This window comes from Gymnodraco acuticeps, unplaced genomic scaffold (genome assembly GCF_902827175.1).
Source record: "Gymnodraco acuticeps unplaced genomic scaffold, fGymAcu1.1, whole genome shotgun sequence".
In the NCBI taxonomy this organism is placed as follows: domain Eukaryota; kingdom Metazoa; phylum Chordata; class Actinopteri; order Perciformes; family Bathydraconidae; genus Gymnodraco; species Gymnodraco acuticeps.
In genome coordinates this window covers 667,073-678,717 of record NW_022990037.1, presented here as the reverse complement: position 1 = coordinate 678,717, position 11,645 = coordinate 667,073, and the positions used below count along the sequence as shown (strand labels likewise).

Sequence of the window (11,645 nt, the reverse complement as noted above, 5' to 3'; positions counted from 1 at the left end):
AGGACACACATCGAGACATTAGTACAAATAAATAACTTTATTCGACTGGATGACATCAGGAAAATATGTATCTGATATTAATGTATCCCCTGAGAAATCGGTTTTATCTTATATATTTCTCAATAACATTAAATCCCAACTACTTTTCTTTAGTAAAATAACACAACCCTATATGCATTAAGGATATATGTTTTGTAAGTGTGAGACCTTAATGCAAGAAGCTAAAAACCTTTTTTCTTGTGTATTTAAGAGTAACTTAATACCAGCATAGTAACAATGTTTGTTTTTAGAAATGATAATTTCTTAAAGCCCAAGGTGAACTTATAAAATGTGTATTACATAAGACAAAAAAGCAGCAAATCTGCACAATTAAAAAAGAAAGAATATTTAATGTATTCATGCAGTTATCTTTCTACAGATCTGTTCTCATATTATCTCTCTGAGACCCCCCTCTCTTAAACAGGAAATGAAAGAGTCATTGAGACAGTAGTCACTCACTGGACGGTCATCCGGGCCACAGACTCCAGGTAGCAGTACCCTGCGGCGGTGAAGTTGTCCTTGTATCGGCCCATGTCCACTGCGTCCAGCCACTCCCCCACAGAGTTGAATGCTGGGAAGGAGTGCAGCGGCCTCTCTGCCAGCGTGATGGAGGAACTCAGGGTTCTGGAGGAGAAGACATGTATTGTTGATTGGGAAGATAAGAAAACCGACTGTACCTTTACTACAAATATTTTTAAAGAGAAAATATAGTGACTTTCTTTTACCACACCTTACTGATATTCTAAACAGATTTCTATTTATACTTTAGTTTTTTGTTCCTTGATTTATTATGATACCTTTTATTGACTTTTTGTGGCATACTAAGCTGATATTTTTTATGGAAATCTATAGTATAACATTTAATTGATATGTGGACATTTATTAATAAAACAATCCTGGCATAATAATATGACTTTAAAAACTATAATCTTTTGGGATTTTTAAGAACAACTATGGCATTCTATATCATACATTTTAGTGACTTCTTCTCCAATCAGATTGTAGCCCAATCATCAAAAGCATTTAAAAGTATAAGTATATTTGAGCCAGCATCAATTGATCATTGGTATTGGGTAAGAAAAATAAGATCCCGCAATCAATCAGCTACTTTTTTGGCAGTAAGCACAGACAGATGTGAGTGCACCAGTACCTGCGTGACAACGTGGAGGAGCCGATGCCATCGGGGGAGCGAATGCTCTTGCTGAGGGCTGAGTGGATCTGGCTGAAGCTGGGCCTCTCCGTCCTCTCCTTCTGCCAGCAGTCCAGCATCAGCTGGTGGAGGTGGGGGGGGCAGTTTACTGGAGCGGGCAGCCTGAAACCATCCTCGATCGCCTTGATCACCTACAGCACATGCAGAAAGAAAAAAATATATATATATGAGTTATGAACATTTGGGAGTAGATTTGCATGTGTGTGATTGGTTAGTGAGAAAGGGGGATGTTTTGTCCTACTTCAAAAAGACAGTAAGGTATTTAAACCTTTTTATATTCGTTAACTGTGACTTAGTTGCCAAGAATGGAAGTCTTTTGAAAGTAGAGGTCCTACTCTAAGTAGAAAAGTGCTGGTGTTTTCATTTTCTTGTCACTAATTACCCCACCCGCGCTAATAGAGGCAGCATCCTTTAAGGTCACTTTGCAAATCGGCAGCATATGCAAAATAAACAGATTTCAGCAGAGAGATATTGCTGACCTCAACAATATGAGCTGAAAACAAATCTGCTGTTATGTCCCGACTTAAACTACAACAAAAACTAGAACCACAAAGGGAATACAAAGCTATAAAGAGAATAAAGGTGTGAGCCAAAACTGAACAATGCTAAATTCAACATGGCTGACTGACTGTGTGGAATTAAAGCTCAGGATATTCGATGTCTTAGTGTCACTTGACAGGATATTTGATGGGGTATTACAATAGAATGCATCCTATCGAGATGATTTTCATTTCCTTTAATATAATATGTTGCAGCTATGAATACAATTAAATAAGGAAACATTACAGATGAAACAAATAGACCACCTGAGCCCCTCTAAAAGATAAGCTATGACATCCAATGAGTCCTTTTTTCATCAAGCCTTGTGAAACCTCACTGTGTTCAAATAGCAGAGCATGAACGCATCTCTCCAGACTCCCTCAATGTTCATCGCTCCTCCATCAAACTAATGTTGTCCCCATTCAAAATCCATTCACGAGAGATTTCCTCTAAGAATAGGACATGAGACACGTCCTTCTCCTGTATCACTCAAAGAAACACAATCTCCTGAAAGCAGGAAATAGTAGCATAATCACAAAAATGACATCCATCAGCGGCATTAGTTCCTAAAACACTCTTTCTTCTCTCTCCGCCCCCCCCACGCTCCTCTCAGCCCTTTAAGCTCCTATCTCACTAAAGAGCATTCAGAAAATGCTTTTCAGAATGTTACATTTTCCATTTAATCAAAGCGGGGAGGTAAAGGGCACGATGGATCACAGGTGGACAGCCGAGCAACAATTCCCTCATGATATAATGTATCAATTTAAAGTGGACTAATGTGCCTGCCGCTCTACAAGCTTGACCTTTGCCCTCTCAATTGGCAAGTTTGATAATATGAACCAGGCTAAGAGCAAACTTCCTCCTGCTTTGTGAAAAGGCAGCATGGGAATCTATTCTCGTGCCTTCTTAATAACTCATGCATATTCATTTTGGACAGTCGAAAATGGAACAAGTTAATAATGTGTTGCTTTTTAAGTATGACATAATGGCCTTTTATGCAGATCAGCATCACTCATTCACCTCCCCTTTAGAAGCATGGCTTCCTTCAAAAAGTGAAATAAAAACAACCTATTTTTTTGAAGGAAAAAATAGGAGTTACAACCAATTGACTTGTAAATTGTAGGTTTGTGGTGACAAGCAGTGGTGTCCTGTTGCCTGGACAATCTCTTCAACCCTCAAAAAGAAATCACTCTACACTTCCTGAAAGAGGAATTTTTCCAAAAGGATTTTGAAGACTTTTAAGAGCGGGATGGCACTCTAGGACAGGCGGAGGGCCACTAGAAGGGGGTCAATGCGTCCTTAAGAGAAAACAGGATTGGTCATGGAGCTGATGCAGACTTAAAGAGGGGGACTTAGGCATGGCCAAAGCTTTCAGAGGTACTGTGGCTTTCTTTTAATAAGATCCAAGCAGGGCACGGATACAGAGTTCATTGATAGAGGGAGGTGAAAGAGAGAGGGGGAGTGGTGAAGTGCAGATAATAATAAAAAAATGGAATATAAAGGACATGACAGGGGAGCTTAATAAAAAGCACCCTCCTATCTCTAAGCTTTCCTCCCCCACACACACACTTACGTCCTGGTTGCCCATATCCCAGTAGGGTCTCTCTCCATAGGACATGACCTCCCACATGACGATGCCGAAGCTCCACACGTCCGAGGCGGAGGAGAAGCGGTGGTACTGGATGGCCTCTGGAGCGGTCCACAGCACCACGCTCTTACCTCCGTGCTGCGGGGGGGGGAGAAGAGAGAAGCGCGGAGGAAAAGGGTGTGGAGAGTTCGTAGAAGTAAAGCTTTAATATTCTCTTTGAACAGCTTTGAACATATTTTCAGTAGATCCAAATAATTGTTAGAGGTTCACCTTGAGTGGAACCCAAAAATATCCAGGGAAATAAAAGTCCTGGAATATATATTTTTTTCATCTGAAAGCTATGAACTCAACTCAACCTGACATGACGTGTTAACTCATTTAAAAGTACACCGGTACATGTGTGAACTTTTTACCTTCTTAGTCATTAATAGGGAAAGTAGAATGTCAAATAAAACGTCCTGGCTGCACGTGTTTGCCTTACCAGTGAGGTGTAGATGGCCTCTATCTTGTCGTCCTGCAGAGGTCTGAAGCCAGACACCTTGCAGCCCAGGCTGGAGTTAACCAGCACCTGCGAGTGGGAAAACAAACTCATTAGCATTGGTTACATTTAGAGAGGAAACAAACCCAGTGTGAACTCACGACACCCTGGTGGGCAAAGCTTTTATCGAACCAGGTTTACAAATTGATTGTTTACAAAAACAAAAGTGCCCTGTTTTTCCCGCAACGTGCCCACAGTTTGATAGACGGAATGAAATCTCAATATGACAAACAAGATTTCGACAGTATTGGTAGTTTCTAGGGATGCAACGATATATTGCGGTAAATAAATGTCTCAATACCGTCGTGAGACTGACAAAATCTACCGCGATATTAAAAAAAACATTTTTTTAAATAATTCTTTTTTTTTATTTAACCAGATGGTCCCATTGAGATCATTGATCTCTGTTTCAAGGGAGACCTGTCCAACATGGCAGCAAGTAGGTTACTACATGAACATAAAACAACAGATAACAATAAAGGACATCGTATTTACAGGGCTACATGTACATACCTAGAGACATTGACAAGTACCAACAGTATATTTATATCTCACCCTGTCAATAAGCCTCACCTTCTTGGCAAAAACTGTATTGTTTTTGAAGTGGTGGAGAGACAATGCACAGATTTCTTCTATTGCAGGGTCTGATTATTATATTGTTGACACTTTAAAATACTACTATCCTACTAAAATGCTGTACAAATTAGATTTATTATTTAATAAAATATTATATATATATATAAATATAATAAAAAAATTCACATTTTTTTTCTTTATTTTTCAATATCGCGATAAATATCGTACCGTGGACTTTTTAAATCGCGATATTATCGTACCGTGAGTTTTTGGTATCGTTACATCCCTAGTAGTTTCAGGTTCACGAATCAGGTGAGTGATGTTTGCAGCTTCCTTTGAAAAATGTTCAAAAGCCTTGCAAAAATCACCCTGCTGTTCTCCTCCCTCCTGCTTTACCTTGTGTGCGGCCAGCCGTTTGTGAATGAAGCCCATTTCGGTGAGGTACTTCATCCCCGATGCCACGCCGGTCAGCATATCCATCAGCTGCATTACACTCATCTGGCCCTCATGTTTCTGGGGTTACGCGGAGATGGAAATAGGGGGAAAATAAGGTAGGAGGTGAAATGAAAGCGAAATGAAAGAAAAGAAGGAGAACATAAGTTGATTGTATCTTGTATTTATGTAGTGATCCAAATAAGGGGTTACATCTGCTACAATAGTACAATGTTGTGCTCACTGAGCTGAATCCCTATATTTGGAGAATAAAAAACAAACAAGCCATTAATTCGTATCATTATAAACCCTGCCACAGTGGTTCACAGAGCAGAGAGGCACGGTAACAGTTCACAGAGGCTTACAGCATATTTAAGCAGAAACATCCATTTGTGCTGTTAATTATGGTGCGTTTCCTTTATTACTGTAATAAGCATGAGTACTGCTGCCCTAGGACTGCGTAATAATAGAGGATTTAGGATCATTAGAACAAAATGCCTTGTTTGTGAAACGGCTGTGAAACACGATAATGATGAGGCTATACTTTGCTAATACACATGGAGCGTTTAGGATACGCTGGACATTTTGTACAAAAAACTCACCCTGAGGAAGGAATCTAAGGATCCGTTGGTCATGCTCTCCACAATGATCATCATGGTGTTACCTGGAGAAAGACAAAGAGAGCATAGAATTGAAAGATCTCCTATCATGCTATTTTTAGGCATATATTATGGGGATATATATTATCCATTTGGTTATGGAGGAAAATAGAGGGTTTTGTTTTCTGACACTTTGTGAGTTCCCTGACACACCGGGGACATATTTATGTATAAAAGACATCAAAAAGTACAATTTGCATGATAGGAGACCTTGAAATGAGTTAAATAAAAGGTACATATTGCGAGAATCAAGGGAAGAAGAGAAAGTGAGAGACGTAATAGAGACAGCGATACACAGAGGGGGAGGGCGGGGGGGAATGGAGTGAGTCTGGTCCACTTGGCAGCACGGCAGGCATTGTGCAAAGCCATTCCTCACCCAGTGAACTGTGGTGAAGCCAGGAGAACCTGTGTGCTTCCCTGGCTGTCTCAGCAAGTTTAACGACCCTCAAACACTCACTCACACACAGTGCATATGCACCACACACATGCTCACACACACCCACACACACTTACTGCCCAGGCACAGATGGCAGAGATCCAGCAGTGCTATGAAGTGCACAGAGGAGGAAAATGAGACTGCAGCAGTTGGCGTAGAGAGGGAACCATGAGAGAGGAGGAGTGGATTATGGGAGCTCGCGAGAGAGAGGGAAATCAACCTTCATAGATATGTAAACAACTAAAAATACAAAGACCTAGCTGTGTACAAATGCTTTCAATACCCGTTTGCAGGCGCATAACACAAATGGTAGTTTGGTATTGTGATATCCACAATTCAGGGTTTGCCAGTATTACTGGGCTTTCAGGAGGCTATTTGGAAAGGTTACCAGCGACACGGGGGAACAGTGAGTCAGCACAGACACTGCCATGATACACAGGTCATCGTGTAATTAATGCAAGAGAGGAGGGGTTTCACTGTGTGATTGGTTACAAAGTGCTGAAATTACAGATACATTTAACTACAAACAAATCTTGTTCAAAGGTGGTATTATATGTGATATTTGAACACCTGCTGAAACATTGTATTTGAGAGAGTATACCAGCAATTCAAAAGGAGAAAAACTAATTGTGTGACAGAGTGGAAGGGAGATATATTTCATCATCTATATACAAAGTCATTCACAATTGTCATCGACTGTTATTAATTTTAATGTACTTTACTTGAGTATTTCTGTTATCAGCTTCTTTATACGTACATTCAATGACATTTCAGATATTGTACACTACATTTATCTGCCAGCTGGACTTTTCTGGTTACATTATGTAGCAAGATTTTACATTAAAAGCACATAAAAACCATGGTCATTTATTAATTTATCTTTCTTAATAATTGTAGTTCTTTATTTTATAATTTACAATGGTTATCACTGGATGTATGTTATTAAGGATCTCAGTTCTTATTCCACCACTCCATTCAAACCCTGAAACTGCCTGTAGGAAGGTTGATGGTTAGTCTTGAAGGAAGGAGCATATAGAGGTGAAAAGGAAATAAGGAAGTTCTTCCATGTAAACGGACACACCCATATTGTTTTAATGTTGCCTTGAATTATGGTAAGAGGACAGGATGATTAATGAAGTGGGCCAGGTTTGGTAGAGGGGCTGGAATCGAGTTCGATTGTGGCGGGGGGTAAGTGATGTAAAGCAGGTGATTTATACACACTATGTGTGTGCTGGGTGTGTGTGATTCCATGCCAAGTGAGGAGGCAGGCACGCAGTTTTGTGTGTGTGTCAATGAAAGTAAAAGACAAAATTAGCATATGGGACTGACTTTGAACGTGTGTGAGAGCATGCATTGGAGTGTGTGTGTGTGTGTGTTAGCGCACATGATAGTGGGAGAGATTGGAGTGGATCTCAGTGCCCCGCTGGGTCTCTAGCACCAATTACTGTACCCTGCACATCTGCTGCCATCCTACTGAGCTCAGTGTGTTCGGGCACCTTGCACACACACAAACACACACACACACACACACACACACACACACACACACACACACACACACACACACACACACACACACACACACACACACACACACACACACACACACACACACACACACACACACACACACACACACACACACACCACACACACACACACACACACACACACACACACACACACACACACACACACACACACACACACACACACACACACACACACACACACACACACGCCACGCTGAGCATCACTGCGGCAGTAACAAGAACTTCACAAACTCTTTAAAGCTTCTCCCTTCACCTGCCATTCCCATTCACCTCTACCTCATCTTCTCCGTCTCTCATGTCTCTCCTCCGTTCAAGTTTTTCCCCCTCCTCCCTGTCCCCCCCTCCTGTTTTCGCTCTAGGACCTCAATTGCTATCTGTCAGTGTAAAATGGGCCTTGATGTAGCTCGGCTGCTGCTGCTAGCGTCGGAATGTATCTCGCGTCCTGCTCTCTACTCTTCAACCTCTTCTCCTTTTCCGTTAGTCTGCCCTCTTCACTGTAGGCGTTGACCCCCCCCCCATGCGTGTGATATTGAAGCGGTCGAGTTCGGCTCTTTCCAATCATCTCTCCTTCTCCTGCCTATGCTCCTCTCCCAGTTTTCTTCCCATCTCGCTTCTTAGTTGCCAAAAGTGGTGACCCCCTCTGCACGTGTGATATTGGAATCCAGTTCCATTGTTTACCCCTACAGTCTCCGCTTCCTTTTCCCTTCCTCCGAGACGATGAAGGTGATGAACCCACTTTATGCTACTAGAGATGGTCAAAGTCTTCCATTTCTCCTTGATCCTTGGAGTATTTTCCCCACTTCTATGCTTCTTTTCATCTTCTCCCGCTCACCTTCCTCCCAAACTGCCTTTAACCTCCTGCTTCCTGCTTAACTACATTACATTACATGTTAGACGCTTTTATCCAAAGCGACTTACATACTCAATACTGTGGGCAATCCCCACAGGAGCAATTTGGGGTGAAGTGTCTCAGGGACACAACGACATGCTGACTGCAGTGGGGTTTGAACCTGTGCCCACCTGGTCCGAACACCAACGCACTAATCCACTGCGCCACACACCGCCGAGGGTTGTGATAAACCCTGCCCCCACCCTGCTTACCCGTGGTGATGACGCCCTCCAGCCGGATGATGTTGGCGTGATCAAACTGCCCCAGGATGCCGGCCTCGCTTAAAAAGGAGCGTCGCTGTTTGTCAGAGCAGCCCGCCCTTAACGTCTTTATGGCCACTGGTAGCTCCCTCTTACTGGGCAGCTTCAGGCAGCCGCGACACACCTCCCCAAAGTCACCTGTAGGGGGAGACACACAATCAGAGGTCATGATCCCTGTCGATGGATGAGAAACCAGAGAGAGCGGGGAAAAGAAAAGCAGGGTGATGATATGGAGTAATATCTGTGTAAAGAGGGACGAATAAGAGAGTTACACAGAGCAGGGAATCAGGTTGGAGTAGAATCCAATGGAGAAATACAAGGAGAAGCAGAGAAGATGCAAATGAACAGACGCTGTTGAGGGAGAGAGAGGCATCAAAGATTGGGTAGGGTGCAGGTGAAACAGCAGAGTACAGAGAACACAAACAGGCAAGCTTGATTTTGGCAGATCATTAAGTTGCAAAACAGCTTGAACTGGTTTCTTCGATTTTTCTCATAGCATGTAAAAGGGAAAATGCAAAAAAACTCCAGTTACCTCAAGATTACAGCAGGTGCTAATGGCTCGAATTCTGTTTGCCTGCCTTTTTCTTGCAATGGTTATAAATAATTGCATCACTCTTACTGTGCCACTCATACTTATGATATACGGTTCCCAGCGCAGTGCTCAGGTACAAATGAAAATCATTGTGCACATCACAAGGAATATACTCCGCTTGTAAAACTGATGTAAAATGCCTTCTGTAGCTCTCTAAAGGGCTTTCTAAAGTCTTAAAAAATTACGATATCATTAGAGTGGTCATGAAGCTTATGACATATGCCCTCAGGATGTGGAGTTTGAAAGACGGACATTCACTAGGCAGGGAGGGTCTAAAAAAGGCGTTTGACCCATTCTAAAACATGTTTAACTTGTGATTACTCTGCTTGTGCTTCTTTGAATACTAAATTACAGAAGTACCCATTTTGAGAGCATCTTTAAAGTGTTGTAACAACCCTACTTTGTCCCCGTAAAACAGCCACGTACCTGTGTGCACAATTCTCTCGATCTTGATGCTGGAGTTGTCCAGCTCCTTGGCGAAAGCGTGCACGGCCTGAAGCAGGTCCTCGCAGGTCTCCGGGTCGATGTAGGTCCTCCGTGTTGGGATCTTAACTGAAAACACACAAACATAAGACAAACCTCACCACAAATGGATGTGGAAGTGTACTAGTGAAGCAAAACCTTTCCATTGTCCCACAAATCAACAGGCAGCAACACATCATATACGGTCCACATGCTTGTCTGCACAAAGACATTAAAAGATAAGAGTCTGCGGCCCCAGCAGCAAAATGTCCACATGAGGCACAGAAAAGATAAAAAGGAGCCACAGTCAGATACCATTAAACTGTGTATAATACAAATAAAAACAGATAGCTAACGAAATGTTTTGTTGCCTTGCGGTACCTCAGTTCTGATGTCTGCAGCGCTTTGTGCTACAGTTAGCGGAGAAATTGGTATCTCTGGCTCCTTCAACAAAGAGTTTCTCTCTGTATGATTGTTGAACATTAGAGATGCTGTGTCTGGGAAAAGGCTTGTACTCTTTGATCCAGAGACAACAATCAATACCTCAGTTTTATTATTGATGTTGGAGATTACATTACATTACATTATATTACATTGCATTTAGCTGACGCTTTTATCCAAAGCGACTTACAATAAGTGCGTTCGTCCAACAAAATACAACTTGAAGAAAACAGAATCATATAAGTCCATCAGGCTTCATAGAGCAAAAACATTTCAAGTGCTACTCAACTGGCTTTAGAAAAGCCAGTCCTTTATTAGTATAAAAGTGCTTCGTTAATAGTTCTATCGCTCGAAGTGGAGTCGAAAGAGATGAGTTTTCAGTTTGCGCCGGAAGATGTGCAAGCTATCTGCCGTCCTGATGTCAATGGGGAGCTCATTCCACCATCCTGGAGCCAGGACAGCAAACCCACGTGTTTTCGCCGATGGGAACTTGGGTCCCCCTCGCAGCGAGGGCGCAGCGAGTCGTTTGGCTGATGCAGAGCGTAGTGCACGCGCTGGGGTGTACGGTTTAACCATGTTCTGGATGTACGAAGGGCCAGATCCATTCGCAGCATGGTAAGCAAGTACCAGTGTCTTGAAGTGGATTCTAGCAGTTACCGGAAGCCAGTGAAGGGAGCGGAGGAGCGGAGTGGTGTGGGAGAATTTAGGAAGGTTGAAGACCAGACGAGCCGCTGCATTCTGGATGAGCTGCAGAGGTCGGATGGCACATGCAGGTAGACCAGCCAGGAGGGAGTTGCAGTAGTCTAGGAGTGAGATGACGAGAGCCTGGACCAGAACCTGAGTCGCTTTCTGTGTCAGCTGGGGACGTATCTTCCTGATGTTGTAAAGCGTGTATCTGCAGCAACGGGTTGTAGCAGCAATGTTTGCAGTGAAGGACAGGTTGTTATCTAGGGTCACACCCAGATTCCTTGCAGTCTGAGTCGGAGAAACAACTGAGGTGCCGATGTTGATTGTTAGGTCAAGAGTGGGACAATCTTTTCCCGGAAGGAAGAGCAGCTCAGTCTTGTCAAGGTTGAGTTTGAGGTGATGAGCAGACATCCACTGAGAGATGTCAGCTAGACAAGCAGAGATGCGTGCGACGACCTGGGTCTCTGAGCGGGGAAAGGACAGAATTAATTGGCTGTCATCAGCGTAGCAGTGGTAAGAAAAACCATGCGGGCTAATGACTGATCCGAGCGAGTTTGTGTACAGGGAGAAGAGGAGGGGACCAAGAACAGAGCCCTGAGGGACCCCCGTAGTTAATTGACAAGGGTCGGACTCAGACCCTCTCCAAGTCACCCTGTAGGTACGGTCTTTCAGGTATGAGGTGAGGAGGGAAAGTGCAGAGCCTGAAACTCCAAGTTTTTGGAGAGTGCGAAGGAGGATCTGAT

General features: G+C 43.0%; 1 protein-coding gene across 2 annotated transcripts in view; it reads right to left on the bottom strand.

Moving 5' to 3' along the window:
* The window catches only part of LOC117545385 (ephrin type-A receptor 7-like), a 177,518-nt gene that overhangs the window by 2,193 nt on the left and 163,680 nt on the right, over positions 1 to 11,645 (bottom strand). For both annotated transcript variants that reach the window (XM_034215131.1, XM_034215132.1), the window contains 8 exons: positions 9,739 to 9,864; positions 8,673 to 8,858; positions 5,526 to 5,587; positions 4,888 to 5,004; positions 3,859 to 3,945; positions 3,363 to 3,515; positions 1,190 to 1,380; positions 499 to 663 (listed from right to left, as the gene is read on the bottom strand). In XM_034215131.1, the coding sequence (XP_034071022.1) occupies positions 499 to 663; positions 1,190 to 1,380; positions 3,363 to 3,515; positions 3,859 to 3,945; positions 4,888 to 5,004; positions 5,526 to 5,587; positions 8,673 to 8,858; positions 9,739 to 9,864 (1,087 nt within the window). The remainder of the gene's footprint in view (positions 1 to 498; positions 664 to 1,189; positions 1,381 to 3,362; positions 3,516 to 3,858; positions 3,946 to 4,887; positions 5,005 to 5,525; positions 5,588 to 8,672; positions 8,859 to 9,738; positions 9,865 to 11,645) is intronic.